This window comes from Ziziphus jujuba, chromosome 1, assembly GCF_031755915.1.
Source record: "Ziziphus jujuba cultivar Dongzao chromosome 1, ASM3175591v1".
Classification (NCBI taxonomy): Eukaryota; Viridiplantae; Streptophyta; class Magnoliopsida; order Rosales; family Rhamnaceae; genus Ziziphus; species Ziziphus jujuba.
The window spans coordinates 45,529,494-45,551,517 of record NC_083379.1 but is presented as its reverse complement, the minus strand read 5'-3'; the positions used below and the strand labels follow the sequence as shown (position 1 = coordinate 45,551,517).

The following is a 22,024-nucleotide window of genomic DNA, read 5'->3' as shown; positions in this document are numbered from 1 at the left end:
TTTTTATTGCGTGGTGCTTTGTTCAAAGCAGAATCAGATAGGCATTAAATAAGTTCAGATACGGTGCTTCACTTTCTCTAATCTTTTCCTGCATGTCATCCAGGAAAGTTTCCATTTGTTAAAATCTCGTTTACATACTTTAAAATTTCAAGAGAAAGAGTTCCGGGTTTTCGTGGGCATTTAGTACTTGTTGCAGAACCGAAACAGAGTTTTGGTTTAGCGGTTTAGCGGTTGTTGCTGGACCAAACTAGTTCTTTTTTGGCCATGAGAGTTTTGATATAAAAAGATTGATGGGTTTTAAGTTGTATAGCAGTATTAAGCTTCAGTGGGATTGAAAATGGCGAGCAGTGATCCTTATAGAGCCAGAAGTAGTTACAGAAGAAACAACTCTTCCACATGGAGGAACAATGGCTTTGAGGCGTTCTCGAGGTCATCACGAGATGAAGAAGACGATGAAGAAGCTCTTAAATGGGGTGCTCTGCAGAAGCTTCCTACTTATGAGCGTCTTAGAAAAGGTATACTCACTAATTCACACAGCAAAGCGAGTGAAATTGATGTAAGTAATCTCGGACTTCAAGAAAGGAAGGAGTTGATGGAGAGGTTATTTAAAGTTGCAGAGGCAGATAATGAGAATTTCTTGCTCAAGCTCAAGAATCGTATTGATAGGCAAGACTTAATTCTCTCCTCCCCAATCTCATTTACATTTCTAAAAGCAAATAAGGAAAGATTTTCTGGTTATTCTTGTCAAATTTTGTGGTAACCAAACAGGGGAAGCAATTTTTCTTTTTTCTAAATAATTACAAATCAATGCATGTACTTATCTTGATATAATTCATTATTATTATAATAATTATTATTTTCATGGAGTTTGAGGCTTTGATCTATTGGCCGCAGGAGTTATAAGTAAAATTTATATGTAGCAATGGCATAGATATTTACCAAAAAAACAAAAAAAAAATAAATAAAAAATTGAAGCAATGGTTTATGGTATAGATATGTATATTGATTTAATTATTACATTTAATCTATGCGATTTGTCTACATGAATCTATATGGTAAAATTCTTTAAAATTAAACAAAATATTTCATATAATAAAATGTTAGTTTGAGGTGACATTGCTAAAAAGTATATCACTGTTTCAAACATAATAGAAGAAAGTAGGTTATTTTTGCAAGTGAATGTATGGGCTATTATTATTATCATTATTATTATTTAGCTAACAGAAATATATGGGTCATTTTTGAAAATCTCAGAGTTGGAATTGATCTTCCAACAATAGAAGTGCGATATGAGCATCTGAAAGTAGAAGCAGAAACTCATGTTGGAAGCAGAGCTTTACCTACCTTCATCAACTTCTCTGTTAACATACTTGAGGTAAAAACAATCATTCTAATACTGACCATCACTGCACTGCATTGCACAATTTTCTTTCTTTTTTATTTTATTTTATTTGAATATTAGTTCTCACATTGTACTCTGTTAACATTGATTTTGAAGAGTTTCTTGAATTATCTTCATATTCTTCCAAGTAGAAAGAAACATATTTCTATTCTTCAAGATGTTAGTGGAATCGTAAAGCCAGGCAGGTGAGCAAAAGGGCTCATTTATTCCACTTCTCTATAAAATAAAATAAATATATGTATATATGTATATATTTATTTATTGGTTTATTTATTTATTTTTGTTCTTAAATCAAATTAGATTAATCAATTTTTCATTTTTGATATGACAAATCCAGAATGACATTGCTATTGGGTCCTCCAAGTTCTGGTAAGACCACATTCTTGTTAGCTTTGGCGGGAAAGCTTGACCCCGAATTAGAGGTGGATTTATAACTTACAATTTTCCAATAATAGCATTGTGTATTTCATCTGATTATATATATAATCTGTATTCTCTAATTTGGAAAAACCATAAATTCATGGATCAGTTAGCTGGAAGGGTGACTTATAATGGGCATGACATGAATGAGTTTATACCTCAGAGAACTGCTGCCTACATCAGTCAACATGATGTCCACATTGGAGAAATGACTGTAAGGGAAACATTGGCTTTCTCTGCTAGATGCCAAGGAGTCGGAACCAGATATGGTAGGTGCCGTCTACCAATCTCTCTTCTGCAGATTACAAAAATATGACTTTCAGGATATGTACAAAGCCTGCTGATCTTAATTTCTATATAAAGCATATGACTAAACTCATTCTTTTATTTGACAATGTGCAGATATGCTGGCAGAGTTGTCTAGAAGAGAGAGAGCAGCTAATATCAAGCCTGATCCAGATGTTGATATCTACATGAAGGTGAGAAAGAAGCTAATTCAATTTTTATGATTTCACGAGTATGGGAAGGAAATGCGTAGATTTATTTCTCAACAATGCTGGACTAGATGGGCAAATTAGTGATCATGTATCCTTTTTTTTTTTTTTTTTTTCTTTTTACACAATAATGTAGTGCTTTATTCCAAGCATGGAACTTCCTTCATGTCCTTAACAATTTTACATGGTTCTATTTATTGTCTTGTGCTACTGTAGGCAGCAGCAATAGAAGGTCAAAAGACAAGTGTGGTGACTGATTATATTCTGAAGGTAAACATCACTGAAAAGTATACATGATGGAAATACATTCTTTGAGAAAGAATCAAACAATTTCCTTGAATTTCTTTATCATTTAGAACGAGATCGATTACAGGTTTTGGGATTGGAAGTCTGTGCTGATACCATAGTTGGGGATGAAATGTTAAGGGGAATATCTGGAGGACAGAGGAAGCGTGTTACAACAGGTAAAGAACTCGATTACTAACATAAATGCACAAGTAAATTATTTTCTACCCTACAAATATAATGATTTATCTGTTTCTAATAATTCAATCATAGGGGAGATGCTTGTTGGACCAACAAAGGCGCTGTTCATGGATGAAATATCAACTGGTTTGGACAGCTCGACGACTTATCAAATCGTGAAGTCGCTCAAGCATCTTGTTCATATTTTTCAAGGAACTGCTGTCATCTCACTACTCCAGCCTGCACCAGAGACTTATAATCTTTTTGATAATGTGATTCTCCTCTCTGATGGTCAGATTGTGTACCAGGGTCCACGGGAAGAAGTTCTTGATTTTTTTGAATCTATTGGTTTTAAGTGTCCTGAGAGGAAAGGGATTGCTGATTTTCTTCAAGAGGTAAACATATATATATATATATATATATATATATATATATATATATATGTGGATTTAGTTCGTTTTTCTCGTTTGTTTTAATCTAAATTATTCCTACGTACAGAAAGATGAACACTACCTATGGTTTGCCATTTGTTCATGCATAATTGATTCTTCATAGGTAATATCAAGAAAAGATCAGGAGCAGTATTGGTTACGGAAAGAGGAGCCTTACAGTTTTGTCACAGTTAAGGAATTTGCCGAAGCTTTCCAAACATTCCATGTGGGACAGAAAGTAGGAGATGAGCTTGCAACTCCATTTGACAAGAGCAAGAACCACCCAGCTGCTTTGACAACCAAATTTTATGGAGTAAATAAGAAGGAGCTCTTAAGAGCTTGTATCTCAAGAGAATACTTGCTTATGAAGAGGAACTCTTTTGTTTACATCTTCAAGCTTTCACAAGTGGGTTTCTCTTACTGTGTTTTAATTCTAATAGGAATTTTTGATAATCAAATATTTGTATTTCTTACTTGTATATTTCCCTGCTTCTAGATTGCAGTGATGGCACTGATTACAATGACACTCTTCTTAAGAATCAAGATGCATCACAATTCTATTGAGGATGGAGAAATTTATGCTGGTGCTTTGTTCTTCTCTATGATTGTAACAATGTTTAATGGAATGGCAGAGCTTTCCATGACCATTGCCAAGCTGTCAGTCTTCTACAAGCAGAGGGACCTCCTGTTCTACCCTTCATGGGCATATGCTCTTCCAACATGGATTGTCAAGATTCCTATCACATTTCTAGAGGTTGCAGTTTGGGTTTTCCTTACATACTACGTAATTGGGTTTGATCCAAATGTTGAAAGGTAACCAACTAAAAACTTTTTAGTTGCTGCAAACTCAAAGGTTTCTTTTGCATGTTCAATCTTCACCAAGGTTACAGATTATGCAGGTTATTTAGGCAATATCTTCTGCTGTTATGTGTGAACCAGATGGCTTCTGCATTGTTCCGATTGATTGCAGCATTGAGTAGGAACATGATTGTTGCAAACACGTTTGGGTCCTTTGCCTTTCTGGCACTTTTTGTATTGGGTGGCTATGTGCTCTCTAGAGGTACAGTTTAATAAGTTTAAAAAGTCATTTAAGATTTTTTTTTTTTTTCTTGCAGCAGAAACTAATTAATCCTTCTTCACTCTTTTTTTATTTTTTTATTTTTAATTTTTTTATATCACAATGCCAACAGAGGATATTAAGAAATGGTGGATTTGGGGTTTCTGGGCTTCCCCTATGATGTATGGCCAGAATGCAATACTAGTTAATGAGTTCCTTGGAAACAATTGGAGACATGTGAGTTTTCTGAATTAGTATTTTGTGTGGTCTGTCTATAAACAATTATCTTAAGTTTGAATTATTTTCCTGTAAAAAGATCCTGCCAAACTCTACTGAACCTCTAGGAATTGAAGTTTTGAGGAGCCATGGGTTCTTTACGGATGCATATTGGTATTGGCTTGGTGTGGGGGCATCCATTGGATTTGTGTTACTTTTCAACATTGGTTATGTTCTCTCACTCACTTGCCTAAATGGTTCATACCTCTATTAACTCTATAAAACTTTGTTAATGAACAATAAAGAGGCTATTTTCTAATGCCATTCAAGTGATGCTGCAGAATTTGGGAAGGCAAAATCCATCAAATCAGAAGATGAGAGCAACAACCAGAATGGCAGAGCTGGGGAAGCCATTCAATTACCACGAAGAGAAAGAAGCTCAAGTCACCAAACTTGGACTCATAATAAGAAAAAAGGAATGATTCTTCCATTTGAACCACATTCCGTTACCTTTGATAATGTTGTATATTCTGTGGACATGCCTCAGGTGACCTTAGTATTCTTTGATTTAAGTAACTTCAAAACAAAATACATTCCAAAATAACATGGCTTGAATTTTGAACCAAACTTGCAGGAAATGAAGTGTCAGGGTGTTGTAGAGGATAGATTGGTTCTCCTGAAGGGCTTGAGTGGCACTTTCAGGCCCGGTGTTTTAACTGCTTTAATGGGAGTTAGTGGCGCTGGTAAAACAACTTTGATGGATGTCCTGGCTGGTAGGAAAACTGGTGGATATATTAATGGAGATATCAGAATTTCTGGATACCCTAAGAAGCAAGAAACATTTGCACGAATTTCAGGATACTGTGAGCAAAATGACATCCACTCACCACATGTTACTGTATATGAGTCCTTGCTCTACTCAGCCTGGCTCCGTTTACCATCAGAAGTTGATTCTGAGACCATAAAGGTTAGTATCTGAAATTAAATCTGTTTTGGGCTCAGTGACATTCATAACAGCTTGAGTGGCAGAGAAATTTTTGTATTGTTAATTAATCAATGATCACATATGGATACAGATGTTCATCGAAGAAGTGATGGAGCTGGTGGAACTCAACTCATTGAGGCAAGCACTAGTTGGATTTCCTGGTGTCAATGGTCTCTCAACTGAGCAGCGGAAAAGGTTAACAATTGCTGTTGAGTTAGTGGCTAATCCCTCTATAATTTTCATGGATGAGCCAACTTCAGGATTAGATGCAAGAGCTGCTGCAATTGTCATGAGAACAGTTAGGAACACTGTGGATACTGGAAGAACGGTTGTGTGCACCATTCATCAGCCAAGCATTGACATATTCGAAGCTTTTGATGAGGTGAAGAATTTTGATAGTAGAGAAGAGCTGATGCTTATTTGTGGATTTTAGACAAATGTTGGAATGTTATACATACAAAAGTTTTTTGCAGGTATTCCTAATGAAGCATGGAGGACAAGAAATATATGTTGGGCCATTGGGTCACCATTCTTGCCATCTAATCAAGTATTTTGAGGTATGATGTAGTGAAGTATAGCCGTAATCTGAAATTCAACTTAATTTGAAATTTACCATAAACTTAAAGGTCTCCCTGCATACTCTAGTCTTCAGTAATTCTAATGAACTCACAAATTTGTGTAATTTCATGTTATGAAAGGGAATAGAAGGAGTCAGCAAAATAAATGACGGCCATAATCCAGCAACTTGGATGCTGGAAGTTGCTTCTTCAGCACAAGAAATGGTTCTAGGAATTGACTTTGCTAATGTATACAAAAATTCAGAACTATACTGGTTAGTTTGATCACAAGAGAAAAATTGTGTAAAATCTATATCATGATTATGTAGCTAAAATTATTTGAGTGATAAAACTTCTACTTATGCATGGGATATGGTTCAGGAGAAACAAGCAACTTATTAAAGAACTGAGCAGCCCTGCTCCAGGTTCAAGGGATCTCTATTTTCCCACCAAATACTCACAATCATTTCTAACCCAATATATGACTTGCTTTTGGAAACAACGTCTGTCTTACTGGCGCAACCCAACTTACACTGCTGTACGATTTCTCTTCACCACTTTCTTAGCATTGATGTTTGGAACTGTGTTCTGGGACCTGGGCTCCAAAAGGTTAGCAAATTATGTGATGTTCATATTTGTTGGAAAAAACATGAAATATGCTGGCAAATACACAAAAAAATGATGAACTAAACTCTGTTAAGAAAATTTTCTGTTAAAAACATTCAATTTCCTATGCATTTTACTTACATTTTCTTTTTTTTCACCAAATGCAGGAGAAGGCAACAAGATTTGATAAATGCAATGGGATCTATGTATACTGCTGTTCTCTTTGTTGGCTTCCAAAATGCTGCGTCAGTGCAACCTGTAATTGCCATTGAAAGAACAGTCTTCTACAGAGAAAAAGCTGCTGGAATGTATTCAGACTTGCCATATGCATTTGCACAGGTAACTAATATTAGAGAAATCTAATGTTTAAATTTCCATTTCAGATTGAAACTTCCAATGAGATTTACTTAGATTTTCCATATCCTTGTGACAGGTAACGATTGAGATTCCATATATCTTTTCACAGTGTGTAGTCTATGGCATCATTGTGTATGCAATGACGGGATTTGAATGGACAGCTGCCAAATTCTTTTGGTATCTGTTCTTCATGTATTTCACATTGCTGTACTTCACCTTTTATGGCATGATGATGGTGGCCGTGACACCAAACCAGCACATTGCACTCGTTGTTTCTAATGTATTTTACGGATTATGGAATCTCTTTTCAGGATTCATAATCCCGCGAACTGTAAGACTTTTTGTTACCCCTTGCTCGACTAGTTTCTGCTCCGTAAACATTTTTGTGTTAATTAATTCTAACCAATTGTTTTTTTATTTTTATTTTTATTTTATTTTGACTTTGGTCTCCTGACTTGGATACCAAATTGGCAATGGCAATGACAAAGGATCCCTATATGGTGGAGATGGTACTATTGGGTATGTCCGGTAGCATGGACCTTGTATGGATTGGTTGCATCACAGTTTGGAGATATGAAGGAGACCCTTGAGACAGATGAAACAGTAGAAGACTTTGTGAACAGATATCTTGGATTCAAACATGACTTTCTGGGAGTAGTTGCAGCTGTAATTGTTAGTTTTACGGTGCTTTTTGCATTCATCTTTGCCTATGCCATTAAGGCATTTAATTTTCAAAAGCGATAGGAATTTGTTTCTTATATCTATCTATCTATCTATATATATATATATATATGATGGAAGAGAATCTGAAGAACATTGTAGAAAACATAAATACTTTAAATGAGCTAATCGGATATGCATTAAAAATAAACATGGCAATGAAACCACCGGGGCAGGTATTAATGAACGAAGTGGGTTTTGGGTTCAGGTTCGGGTACCCAAACCCGACCTTTTTTAATTTTGCAACTAATAAAATATGCATATTATTTCAAGTATGAACCAGACCACTCCTTTCCTTCTATCTTTCATACTTTTCTGGTGGTGGTTATTTTAAATTCGTTTTCTACACAGTTTAGATCTGGCTTCTGCACAAACAAGTATAATTATAGTATCTTCACCCCCCCTTTTTTATTTGTTGTGGAGAACATGTTGGTTTCTTTTTCTTCTTCTTCTTCTTCTTTTTTTTTTTTTTTTTTTTTGGTGGCATTTTTGTGTCTATGCATGTGTTAACCATTATTAGTATCATTCTTCTAGATTCCTTTTTTTTTTTTTTTTTTTTTCTATCACTTGATGAATGAGAAGGAAATTTGGTCTTTACAGCTGTTTTTTGTTTTCTGTTTTTTTTTTCTTCTTCTTCTTCTTTTCTTCTTCTCTCTCTCTCTCTCTCTGTGAATTGTATATATAAAAAAGAATTATTGATTGGTTATGTTTAACCTGTCTAATTGATCGGACAATAGCCAATTCTGCTTTTCAACAGCATTTTGTTTACATTCTTTACCAAATTAATTTTAACAAAATTTGGTCAAAGAGCTTATTTTACAAGAAAAAATCTTGTAAAAATCTGGTAAAAAATCTTTGAAAAAAGAAAAGAAATAATTTTGCGTATGTACATGTGCTATAGCACCCTAACTAAATTATACTTCTTCAAAAAAAATAATAAACTCCCGAATAAAAAAATATATATATATATATATATATTTTGAAGCGGACAAAACTAGAATTTTACTTATATATAAAAATATATATATATATATATTTATAAAAAAATTACAATGCGATCCGTTTGTACATGAATACATATCAAAATTAGAACAAAATTAATATTTTTTTTAAAAAAGATCTATTTTGATGGAGACATATAGATAGATTACACCGTAGCCTACTCCTCTCCCTCTATATATATATATATATATATGAAATCGGGTTTGAGTTCCCAGCGTACCCAGCGTGGTTAGGTAGAGGATAACCCGGTTGACAAGAAAGGTGGGACAGGTTCGGGTTTGGGTTTCACAGGTTCGGGTATCAAACACTGTATAGCCCAAATAAAAGAATGAGGATCCTTTGTTTGTTTGCTTCTTATTATTATTATTATTATTTATGGTTGATTTCATTATTTGATACAGTTGAGAATTAAGGGGCGCCAAAATTGAGTTTGACTAAATTCTCTCTTTCGGTTTTTTTTTTTTTTTTTTTTTTTTTTTTAAAGCTAAAAACTGAGTGTTGAATATTGGCCCTTTTGACTTTACCAAATATAGAAGCAACGGTCACACAAACTGGCAACGGTTGGTAACTTAAAACAAAAAGCCCCGTTGTCCTCGACTTGGTCAGAATCTCCAATCCCACGCCCCAGAGTAGCGGTTTAGATCCTATATTACATCCTCAATTACAAATGAGATTCAACACAATTTTTTAACATTTCGAAATTACCGCCAAAGTTTTGACTTGCAAGAAAGAAAATAACACTTTTAGAAAATCTCCTTTTTATCTCTTTTTGTATCACAATCTTTTCTTGCATGTCAATCAAGGGATGAAAAATCCAACAACACCCTTCTTAACATTTTGAAGCTTTTCTTTTCTAACAGTTTGAAATCCTGTTTTAGAACGAAGTTTTTTTTTTTTCTTTTTTTTTTTTTTTGAATTAAGGTTCAAAAAGTTACATTTTTGGCTATAAGATTTTTTTTGTTGGGTTTAGTACTTTAGTTGGTAGCAGTATCAAGAAAGAGTTTAGAGACATTGAGATGGAGGGTGGTGATCTTTATAGAGCCGCAAGTTCGATTCAAAGAAGTGGTTCTTCATCCTTATGGATGAACAGTGCTTCTGAAGTTTTCACCAGGTCAACACGAGAAGAAGATGATGAAGAAGCTCTTAAATGGGCTGCTTTGGAGAAACTTCCTACTTATAACCGTTTGAGAAAAGGAATACTCACTTCATCGAGTGGCAAACCAAATGAGGTTGAAATTTCTAAACTTGGATTTGAAGAAAGGAGGAATTTGATGGAGAGGTTGATTAAAGTTGCTGAGGAAGATAATGAGAAATTCTTGCTCAAGCTCAAGAATCGTATTGACAAGTACGAGCTTTCTACTCTAAATTTCCATTTTCATTTTCTAATGTTGCCAATTCATGTATATATATATATATTTTTCTTGTTAACCAAGCATTTTTTGATTGTTTGCCGGTGAATGTCTCAGAGTTGGGTTGGATATTCCTACCATTGAAGTTCGATATGAGAATATCAATATAGATGCAGAAGCTTATGTAGGAAGCAGAGCTTTGCCTAGCTTCTTTAACTTCGCCTTCAACATAGTTGAGGTAACAACCTTTCAAAATGATTTTCAGATCATCGCTGAGTTGTACAGAATTTTTATACATTATACCAATTTATATTTATATTTGTTCTCACATTGTGTTTTGGTCATTGATTCTTAAGAGTATCTTGAACACTCTACATATTGCTCCAAGTAAAAAGAAACACATCTCTATCCTTCATGATGTTAATGGAGTCATAAAGCCAAGCAGGTGAGCAAAGCGCTCATTTGTTTCTTTTCCTTTTTTCTTAAATCAAATACAGAATTAAGGTTAATCAATTTTTTTTTTTTTTTTTTTTTTAATATGAAATTTTCAGGTTGGCATTGCTATTGGGTCCTCCAAGTTCTGGTAAGACCACATTCTTATTGGCTTTGGCTGGAAAGCTTGACAAAGAATTAAAGGTAGGTTTGGTTATAATTTTCCATTTTATTTGTGGTTGTCCAATCCATAGCTTTGTTTGTTTCATATGATTATAAGTATCTATTCTCTAATTCGGAAAAACCCATAAATTCCTACATCAGCTTTCTGGAAAGGTGACTTATAATGGGCATGGCATGAACGAGTTTGTCCCGCAGAGAACTGCTGCATACATCAGTCAACATGATGTCCACATTGGAGAAATGACTGTTAGGGAAACATTGGCTTTTTCTGCAAGATGCCAAGGAGTTGGAATGCGATATGGTTACGTTTACAATTTGTTTCTTCGGTGAAACATGACTTTGAAGATAACGAAAGACTAGTGATTTACATGCAAAGCATATGCCTTATTATTTTATTTGACAATCTGCAGAAATGCTGTCAGAGTTGTCAAGGAGAGAAAAAGCAGCTAAAATCAAGCCCGATCCAGATGTTGACATCTACATGAAGGTTAGAAAGGATTTATTGTGCATTATGTATTTGCTCGAGTGTAAGAAGGAAATGCAATGCATGGATTCTAATTCTGTCAAATAGTGGTTTAAATGGGAAATGTTAGTGATTATGATTCGGGGGATGTTAAAGTCCATTCTTTTCCATTTAGGTGAGGGAAATCTTCAGATAAAATTTGGAACTTTTACTTATTAAGATCTCTACTGTAATGGTTTTCTTTTTTTCTTTTTTTATTTATTTTTTATTTCTTTTCAGGTTTACAAACCTTTGAAAATTTACATGGTTCTTTTTGTTGTCTTGTGCTATTGTAGGCAGCAGCAACAGCAGGCCAGGAAACTAGTGTAGTGACTGATTATATTCTAAAGGTAAACTTAATCGAAAAAGTATATGTGATAGCATGACATTCTTTCAGAAATAATCAAAACAGTTTCATCGCGTTCCTTCATTATCAAGAATAAGATTATTTACAGGTTCTGGGATTGGAAGTCTGTGCTGATACCATGGTTGGGGATGAAATGATAAGGGGTATCTCTGGAGGACAGAGGAAGCGTGTTACAACAGGTAAAGAACTCAATTACAAGCAAAATTGCACAGGCAAATAGTTTTCTGCCCCATAAAAGTACTTATTGGTATGCTTTCAATAATTCAATCACAGGTGAGATGCTTGTTGGACCAGCAAAGGCGCTGTTCATGGATGAAATATCAACTGGTTTGGACAGCTCAACGACTTACCAAATCGTGAATTCACTCAAGCAATTTGTTCATATTTTTCAAGGAACTGCTGTCATCTCACTGCTTCAGCCTGCACCAGAGACTTATAACCTTTTTGATGATGTGATTCTCCTTTCTGATGGTCAAATTGTGTACCAGGGTCCCCGTGAAGACGTTCTCGATTTTTTTGAGTCCATGGGTTTTAAATGTCCTGAGAGGAAAGGTGTTGCTGATTTTCTCCAAGAGGTATTCATTAATGCATAATTTAGTTGTTATTCCCTTATGGCATAATCATAATTATACTCCCTACAGAAAGATGAATTTACTTAAGGAATACTGCTTGCTAATGTATAAAAAGGTAACATCAAGGAAAGATCAAGAACAGTATTGGATGAAGAAAGAGGATCCTTACAGGTTTGTCACTGTAAAGGAATTTACTGAGGCTTTCAAATCATTCCATGTTGGAAAGAAACTAGGAGCTGAGCTTACAACTCCATTTGACAAGAGCAAGAACCACCCAGCTGCTTTGACAACCAAAACGAATGGCGTAAATAAGCATGAGCTGCTAAAAGCTTGTTTCTCGAGAGAATATTTGCTTATGAAGAGGAACTCATTTGTTTACATTTTCAAGCTTTTACAAGTGGGTTTTTCTAATTACATTTGACTTTTAATTTGAAATTTAAGCTAGACAAAACTTTTGTTATTTGTTATTTACATATACATGTTTTCCTGCTTTTTAGCTTGCGATAATGGCACTGGTTACTATGACAATCTTCTTTAGAACCAAGATGCATCGCGATTCTGTTGAGGATGGAGGAATTTATGCAGGTGCTTTATTCTTTGGTGTGGTTATGGCATTGTTTAATGGAATGTCAGAGCTTTCCATGACAATTGCCAAGCTTCCAGTCTTTTACAAGCAGAGAGACCTCCACTTCTACCCTGCATGGGCATATGCTCTTCCATCGTGGATTCTCAAGATCCCTATCTCATTTCTAGAGGTCGCAGTTTGGGTGTTCCTTACCTACTATGTAATTGGATTTGATCCAAATGTTGGAAGGTTACCAACTAAAAACTAAAGCTTTTTAAATTGTTAAAAAATCAAAGATTTTTCTTTTCATGCTCAATCTTCATAAACAATACTTATTCTGCAGGTTGTTTAAGCAATATGTTGTGCTATTCTTTGTAAACCAAATGGCCTCTGCATTATTCCGGTTGATTGCAGGGCTGGGTAGGAACATGATTGTTGCTAACACGTTTGGTGCTTTTGCATTGCTGGTACTTTTCGTTTTGGGTGGTTTTGTGCTGTCTAAAGGTACAATTGATAAATTCATAAAGTCATCAAGACAGGAACATTTTTCTTTCCTCATACATCTGAAACTAATTGACGATCATTTATACTCTTTTTAAATAACACAGATAATATTAAGAAATGGTGGATCTGGGGCTTCTGGTGTTCTCCTATGATGTATGGCCAGAATGCAGTAATAGTTAACGAGTTTCTAGGGGACAAGTGGAAACATGTAAGTTTTTTGAACTAGTCTTTTGTGCTTTTTTGGTCCGTCTCTAAACGATCATTCTTATGTTTGAGTATATTTTCCTGTAAAAAGGTCCTACCGAAGGCTGCAGAACCTTTGGGAATTCAAGTTTTGAGAAGTCGCGGGTTCTTTAGGCATGCATATTGGTATTGGATTGGTGTGGGAGCATTGATTGGATATGTGCTTCTTTTCAACATTTTGTTCATTTTTTCTCTCAGTTTCCTCAACGGTGGGCACCTCAACCTTATTTACCTTTTAAACCTTATTTATACTAAAAAGAGTTAATTTACTCATTTCATACAAGTAATTTTGCAGAATTTGGGAAGTCTTATTCTGTCAAACCGGAGGATGAGAGCAATGATAAAGACAAAAACTCAAGACCATCCTCCAAGCCTGGAGAGACTCAAAGTGAGAAAAGAGGAATGATTCTTCCATTTGAACCACATTCTATCTCCTTTGATGATGTTGTATATTCTGTAGATATGCCTCAGGTGACTTTAGCTTTCTTTACTTTTTGAGCAATTTCAAAACGAAACATAGTCCCAAAATAACACGGCTTAATTGTTTGAACTAAACCTGCAGGAAATGAAGAGTCAAGGCATTACTGAGGACAGATTGGTTCTCCTGAAAGGTGTCAGTGGCACTTTCAGGCCAGGTGTTTTAACAGCTCTAATGGGAGTTAGTGGTGCTGGTAAAACAACTTTGATGGATGTCCTGGCTGGTAGGAAAACTGGTGGACATATTGACGGGGACATCAGAATTTCTGGATACCCTAAGAAGCAAGCAACATTTGCTCGAATTTCAGGATATTGTGAGCAAAATGACATCCACTCACCTCATGTTACTGTCTATGAGTCTTTGCTCTACTCAGCATGGCTTCGTTTACCATCTGAAGTCAATTTTGACACCAGAAAGGTTGGTATCTTGAATAAATACTTTTTTGGGCTTAACACCATCCATAATTGGCTATAGCTCAACCTGCAACTCTTTCCAAGTTTGGTTTATCTATTGTTGATAACTTGAGCTTGGATCTTTTGGCTCAACTAAATTATCTAGTTAGGCAGGCTCAAGGAAGCTGAAGAAAACTAACGCTCAAAAATTCCTTAGTATGTTTTATCACATGAACATATTTCAACATCTAAAATTTTTGTTCAGGACAAGAAGAGCAAGGTTCTCTTATATGAATTTGAGCAAATTATGTTTTAAGTCTTGAGTGAATGGTGAACAATTTCAAAGAAAAGAATCTAAGTCACCAAACTGAGTAGCTTGGATGTTTTGCACTGTTAATTATTTGATGATCACATATAATTACAGATGTTCATCGAGGAAGTGATGGAGCTAGTGGAACTCACCCCTTTGAGAGACGCACTGGTTGGATTGCCTGGTGTTGATGGTCTCTCAACTGAGCAGCGGAAAAGGTTAACAATTGCAGTTGAGTTAGTGGCTAATCCTTCTATAATATTCATGGATGAGCCAACTTCAGGATTAGATGCAAGAGCTGCTGCAATTGTCATGAGAACAGTTAGGAACACAGTGAATACTGGAAGAACAGTTGTTTGTACCATCCATCAGCCAAGTATTGACATATTTGAAGCCTTTGATGAGGTAAGAAATTGTTTGCAGTTAAGAAGTTGAAGATTGTTAGGGAGTTCTTTTCGAATATAATGTAACATGATACTTACAACATTTGGTTGTAGCTATTCCTAATGAAGCGAGGAGGACAAGAAATATATGCTGGGCCTTTGGGTCACCATTCTTCCCAACTAATCAAGTATTTTGAGGTAATATGCAGAGAAAAACATCAAGGGAAACCCTTATCTTCCTATTTTTTGTTTGAAGTTCCGCTTAAATCTGAAACTTGCCATAGCCTTGGTGTTCTCCTTGACTCTTGCATAGTTTAGTATCGGATATTTCTAATGAAGTCACTTAGCTATTTGCAATTTTCATGATATTGAAGGCAGTTGAAGGCGTCAGCAAAATAAAAGAGGGTTATAATCCAGCAACTTGGATGTTGGAAGTTTCTACTATAGCACAAGAAATTGCTCTAGGAATTGACTTTCCTACCATATACAAAAATTCAGAACTATACAGGTTAGTTTGACTATATGCATATATATATATATATATATATATATATTATAGACGTATAAAAAAGCTTGCATTGTTGGAATAGTTCACTGGTTTGAAGAGAAAAATGAAGAAATAACCTTGGCATGATTATTTGCTAGTTTAAATTAATTTGTTGATGACCAATGACCATGAAACTTGTTGTTATGCATGGGCATATGGTTCAGGAGAAACAAGCAACTCATTAAAGAACTTAGCACTCCTGCTCCTGGTTCAAAGGACCTCCATTTTCCCACAAAATTCTCACAACCATTTACAACACAATGTATAGCTTGCTTTTGGAAACAACGTTTGTCTTACTGGCGCAACCCGCCTTATACTGCTGTGAGATTTTTCTTCACCGCTTTCATAGCGCTGATGTTTGGGACCGTGTTCTGGGATCTCGGCTCCAAAACGTGAGTGTTAATTATTACACATTAGTGGCCAACAAATTAAATAATCAAGTGATATTTTGCTCGATTACATATTAAATTTTTTTTGCCAAATAAATGTAGGGGAAGCCGACAAGATCTGATGAATGCAATGGGATCTATGTATGCTGCTGTTTTCTTCCTTGGTATCCAAAATGCTTCATCAGTGCAACCAGTAGTTGCCATTGAAAGAACTGTCTTCTACAGAGAAAAAGCTGCTGGAATGTATTCAGATTTCCCATATGCATTTGCACAGGTAACTAAACAATACAGAACAACCGTGCTTATGTATTAAAAATTTAAAATTTAGCCCTCAACACTGCAATTTTCTATGAAATGGCTCTAATTGTTTTAATATTTCTTGTGAAAAAAGGTGCTCATTGAACTTCCATATATCTTTGCACAAGCTGTAGTCTATGGTGTGATAGTGTATGCAATGATGGGATTCAATTGGACGGTGGCCAAATTCTTTTGGTATCTTTTCTTCTTGTACTTCACATTGTTGTACTTCACCTTCTATGGCATGATGACTGTGGCCGTGACACCAAACTACCACATTGCCTCCATTGTTTCTTCTGCATTTTATGGATTATGGAATCTCTTCTCGGGATTTGTAGTCCCACGGACGGTAAGATCATTTAGTTATCCTTAATTAATATTTTGTTAATATTCTTTTTTTGCCCTTTTTGGTAATGTTTGATTAAGATTTGCCTTTTAATATACTTAATTTGATATGACAGAGGATCCCAATATGGTGGAGATGGTACTATTGGGCATGTCCGGTAGCATGGACATTGTACGGATTGGTTGCATCACAGTTTGGAGATATTGAGGAAAACCTTGACACAGGTGAATCAGTGGAACAATTTCTGAGAAGATATTTCGGCTTCAGACATGACTTTCTGGGAGTCACTGCAGGAGTTATTGTTGCTTTTGCAGTGCTCTTTGCTTTCGTCTTTGCCTTCTCTATCAAGGCATTTAATTTCCAAAAGCGATAGAAATCCTCTTTATTTATTTATTTCATTTATTTATTTTATTTTATCTATCAACATAGTGGATAATAAAAATGCCCTTAAACTGTTGAATCTATTTTTTATCCCCAAAAAAAAAAAAAAAAAAAAAAACTATTGTATCTATTTTTTATTGGATATAAAAAAAAAAAAGAAAAATTAAAAAAACCATTTACTTTTTCCAGGCAACACTTAAATGTGATGCTAGTGAATTTGAAGAATATTTACTCCACCCAAAAAGATAAAAAAGGGAATTTGAAGAACAATGTTGAAGCACAACTACTTTTTCTCCACCAAAAAAAAAATATATATATATATATATATATAAAATAAATAAAAACAATCAAACTGGTGAGTTAGAAAAGCCCAGCCCATGTATTACCAAGTCCATTAAGGAAGGCCTGGGTTCAATGCCCAATACGCATAGATACCCAATAGATAGAGGCAGGCTCTTAATTAAGCTGAATTCGGTGTCCTGAGAGGACTAGCATGTGGCCCAGCACAGGCACTGTACAAGCCCCGGTTGAACATCGCAGCCTGAAAAAGAATATAATAAAAATTAACACATATATTCTGCTGAAAAAAGATGGGCAGTCACCATTCATGCATGCATGCATGGCCATGGTCATCATATAATAATTATAAACATTAATTAATTACAAGATCATGAAGATAATGGCATCTTCTGTTAATTTTCTAAATTAATAAATTTGTAATAGAATATTTTATGCATGACGTTCATTGTTTGTTTGATTGCTGGAATGCCTGATATATACGTTTAGCACGTGAAACCTAAGTTTTGAATTTGATATTGTAATGGACTTCATAGTGTAAAATATTCATAATTTTCTAGATATTTTTTTTTAATTTTTATTTTTTTAATAAGTCAATAGGAAATTTAGATTCTAAAATGAAATGAGTTAAATTTTTGTAATTTCTATCGAAATTTTCGATACTTTTTTGAAAGTTTCTTTTTTATACCTATCCATATTAAATCTTTCATATTTTGATCAAAATTTTCAAACCTTAAATTTTTGAAATACCTATTAACTTTAATTTTTTTTATCAAAAACTTTTTAAAATATTATTAATATTTAATTAAGTCTAAAAATAAAATATAATATTTTAACATAAATTAATTACTAAAAGATAAAATATTTTAATTATTACTTTTCATACTACACATACAGAAATAAGAATTTTCAACCACCATAGCATATGGTATTAAATTAATGATACTTATAAATCAAAATGTAATTATAATAGTTGTATGACATATTTTAATTAGTAAATAATTTTATAATATATGCATTGGTTTTTATTTTTTTTAACAATATTATATTTATATCCACTAGCATTTACTATAAATTCATTAATTAAGAAAATATAATATACAATGCAATATTTTTTGCAATTTTATAATCAAATTTATAATAAATTAATTAAACAAATTAATTTTAAAATTTTAATAAAAAGTTCCTTTTTTTTTTAATAAGTTTTTCTTATTTTGACATCATTTTTCATAAATTTAAATCAATATTCGATAATTTTTCGATATTTCATGTATATTTATATACTTTTAACATTTAATATTTCTATTAATATCGATATTTATTAATACCAATATTTAAAACTTTGATGAACTTAGAAAAAAATACAACAATTGTATATAAACAAATATTAATTAGTGGTCCTATATATATAATTGTCAATATTGTAGACAGGACCACATGTTATCTTATTTATTTTTTGTTTTGGTAAATAGGACCAAAGGTTCCCATTGAAATAATTTTTTTTTTTTTTTTTCATGGAATCATTTACATAGTGTGTGCACGCATACATGAAATCCATGCACAAAGTGCCAATTCCACTACTTATTAATATCGTGACTTGTGGTCTTGATTTGGATGTATTTGTAAATAAATAATATACTTATATTACGTTATTCTTATACAATTAACTATGAGACATACATGGTTTGATTATTAATTGGAATATCCTTTTTATCTATCATTTATAGTTAAAATGAATGTGTATATATGAATGATTGCGCATAAGCTCCTCAAGTAGAATGTAAAATATCCTTGGTACGTACATAAATAATATATTGATAATTAAGAGTGGTCCAAAACAATTATTATATATTTTTCTTTAGTGACATATGAACATTTGGATTTTATATGGAATTATTTGGGAAGCCTGTGAATTTTTTAATTATTTTGATTACTGATAATCTTTGTTTTTAAAAGATTGAGATCTCCACGGGAGATTTTATATATTTATACATCTCTCCTGAATATAATTCTACTTTTTGAAACTTTGTAAAGTTTGTACATATGCTTTGCTCAGCTGATAGACACACATGATTTATACAAGCAATTATAATTTTATTAAATCAAAACAAGAGGGTCTCGTTGAAATAAACTTTTTTCTTTTTTTTTTTTAATGGAATCATTGACATAGTGTATGCACGCAAACATGAAATCCATGCACAAAGTACCAATTCCACTACATCATATTGATATCGTGATTTGTGATCTTGATTTGGATGCATTTGTATAGTTTGATTATTAATTGGAATATCCTCTTTATCTATCATTTATAATTAAAATGAATGTGTATATAAGAATGATTGCGCATAAGCTCCCCCAGCAGAATGTAAAATATCCTTGGTACGTACATAGATAATATATTGATAATTAAGAGTGGTCCAAAACAATTATTATATATTTTTCTCTAGTGACATATGTACATTTGGATTTTATATGGAATTATTTGTGAAGCCAGTTAATTTTTTAATTATTTTCATTACTGATAATCTTTGTTTTTGAAAGAGAGAGACCTCCAAGGGATATTATATATATATATATATATATATATATATATATATATATGTACATTTCTCCTGAATATAATGCAACCTTTTGGGACTTTGTAAAGTTTGTACATATGTTTCGCTCAGCTGATAGATACATGGTTTATATAACTAATTAAAATTTTATTAAATCAAAACAAAAGGGTGTAGGCTGGCAATATATATGAAATTAGTTCAATAATAAAACAAGAACATATTAACGACGAGTACGTTTTAGCTTATGGATGTAAAATATTAATAATTGAAAGTTAACTTATGATGTAGATGTATAAAGATAGATATATATATATATATATATATATACAGTCCGTCTATGATGCGGACGGTCCTCATATGGACCACAGTATTGGTGATGGTTTTTCATAGTATTAATGATAATTTTCTAAAAAATCGTCGTTAATACTATGAAAAACCACCATTAATACTGCGATCTTCATATGGACCGTTCTCACCATAGAATTTATATATATAAATATATATATTATATTTGGACAAAGACTTGGTATATATGCATATTTAAAATTTTATTTGAAGTTTCCATAGAAGAGAATTTTTTGAATTTGTAGGTGATAAAAGAAATATAAAATTAATCAAACAAATTCTTTAATTATTGTTTAGCCGGACGATGTGATCATTTTAATTTTTTCTTCTCTTACGTTTTCAAAAGCGAAAGATTTATTAATTAATTAATCAGAATAGAACTGACATCCTTCTACCGATATGCAGCAAGAAAAACAAAGCAATCTAGTGGCCATTAGTCAATTTCAATACTATTAGAAAATTAATTGTCGCATGGAGATCATATTATTTAGTAAAATATATATAATATATATTATTGGATGGCGATGTACTCATTTAATATGTAATATATACATATATATATATATATATATATATATATATTGCTACTCATTTAATTACTCTTCTAATAATAGTGGTCCTAATTAAAAACGTCTTTTTATGTAAAATATAAAAACAATAATTAAACAAAGTATAAAACTAATTAAATACAAAAGAAAGTGGTCCTGCATCTGACGAACACATAATATATCAATGTTATCGTCCAGATCAAAAATTTGAGCTCAATCTCAATAGGCATATTAACGTCTTAACGATTTGATATTTTGATTCACAGACGCTGAAGTATGAGTGACAATGATAATAGCAAGTGAGACAAACTTTTTAGTTTATTTTTAATCATAAACAATAATAATATAATATACCCTGAGGATTGATGAAATTTATTTACACAGGCATTATTGTTAAATAATTGTTTTTTTTCTTTTTTTCTGAGAGAAAGTATTTTGAAGTTTACATAATTAAAAACATAATAATTAATAATAAAATGCACTTATATAATATATTGACTACTGTGCAATAATGAAAGAATGAGATATGTATTCGTTTATTGAACATTGTCGCAGTTTATTGGTGGTATATAATTAAACTAGATTCTCTGATCATATGCTTAAAAAGAATAAATAAAAAGTACCATTCTTTGCATTATTATTATTATTATTATTATTATTATTATTATTATCGGAAAATATTTGCCTCCACACGCCTTCTTATTTGATGAAGTGTTAAAATTTTATTTACCTATATATTATGTGGTGGATCCTATAAGATATAATAATTAATAATTAAATATGGTTATAAAATATGTGGGTCATACAAACAAATTTTAACTGATTATAAAATTTGAATTGATCCATGACAGTATGCCATATGGTATTTATTTTTAACATACTTTATCTGATGTTGCCTTGGTTGATAACCTATAATTGAAAGTTTTGGTTCGGAATATTAGGATGCCATGAGTTTGACACATAAAGGGAAAATTATTGTGAGCATATGTTGTTTTCTGAATTTGAATATCAGAATAAAAGGAAAAATTATTGTAAATATATGTTATTCATTTTTTATTTTTTTTTTTATCATTTACAATGATTTTTCCATCTCCGTATCATCTATGATCTCTCAATCGTATATTTATGGATTACTTACCAATTAAGATAACCTCACTAAACAATTTTAATTTTTAAATTTTGAAAACCCAAACTTTGAAAGAAAGTGCATAATGGTATAAAGCTATAGCACTAAAATTAATTATTTCAACATGTACTCGATTTTGTTTGATGGAATTTCAAGATTTTCTCATTCAATTCAAACAGTAATAGGTTATGTCAAAGA

The 22,024-nt window shown here is 32.8% G+C and overlaps 2 protein-coding genes across 5 annotated transcripts; both read left to right on the top strand.

Moving 5' to 3' along the window:
• Nucleotides 1–30: 30 nt before the first annotated feature.
• Nucleotides 31–7,748, top strand: LOC112490037 (pleiotropic drug resistance protein 1). Of its 4 annotated transcripts, XM_060819582.1 has the most exons (23): nucleotides 31–666; nucleotides 1,255–1,375; nucleotides 1,499–1,587; nucleotides 1,740–1,824; nucleotides 1,932–2,091; nucleotides 2,225–2,301; nucleotides 2,533–2,586; nucleotides 2,690–2,780; nucleotides 2,875–3,176; nucleotides 3,337–3,618; nucleotides 3,709–4,025; nucleotides 4,112–4,272; nucleotides 4,403–4,506; nucleotides 4,586–4,742; nucleotides 4,827–5,032; nucleotides 5,120–5,452; nucleotides 5,562–5,852; nucleotides 5,944–6,027; nucleotides 6,169–6,302; nucleotides 6,409–6,636; nucleotides 6,801–6,972; nucleotides 7,067–7,320; nucleotides 7,476–7,748. In XM_060819582.1, exons 1-23 carry the CDS (start codon nucleotides 338–340, stop codon nucleotides 7,732–7,734), a joined length of 4,290 nt encoding a protein of 1,429 aa, XP_060675565.1. In that variant the 5' UTR covers nucleotides 31–337; the 3' UTR covers nucleotides 7,735–7,748. The 4 variants fall into 4 exon arrangements, with proteins under 4 accessions (XP_060675565.1, XP_060675561.1, XP_060675564.1 ...); XM_060819578.1 differs by lacking the exon at nucleotides 31–666 and having other exon boundaries at nucleotides 1,259–1,375; nucleotides 4,103–4,272; nucleotides 7,067–7,321; nucleotides 7,479–7,748; XM_060819581.1 differs by lacking the exon at nucleotides 31–666 and having other exon boundaries at nucleotides 1,259–1,375; nucleotides 4,103–4,272; nucleotides 4,586–4,712; nucleotides 7,067–7,748.
• A 1,585-nt stretch (nucleotides 7,749–9,333) lies between these two features.
• Nucleotides 9,334–16,982, top strand: LOC132799089 (pleiotropic drug resistance protein 1-like). Its single transcript, XM_048470125.2, has 23 exons — nucleotides 9,334–10,057; nucleotides 10,179–10,299; nucleotides 10,418–10,506; nucleotides 10,613–10,697; nucleotides 10,818–10,977; nucleotides 11,087–11,163; nucleotides 11,475–11,528; nucleotides 11,634–11,724; nucleotides 11,819–12,120; nucleotides 12,233–12,514; nucleotides 12,615–12,931; nucleotides 13,026–13,186; nucleotides 13,291–13,394; nucleotides 13,482–13,638; nucleotides 13,725–13,900; nucleotides 13,992–14,324; nucleotides 14,724–15,014; nucleotides 15,107–15,190; nucleotides 15,367–15,500; nucleotides 15,704–15,931; nucleotides 16,031–16,202; nucleotides 16,320–16,574; nucleotides 16,687–16,982. Exons 1-23 carry the CDS (start codon nucleotides 9,729–9,731, stop codon nucleotides 16,942–16,944), a joined length of 4,260 nt encoding a protein of 1,419 aa, XP_048326082.2. The 5' UTR covers nucleotides 9,334–9,728; the 3' UTR covers nucleotides 16,945–16,982.
• Nucleotides 16,983–22,024: the final 5,042 nt, after the last annotated feature.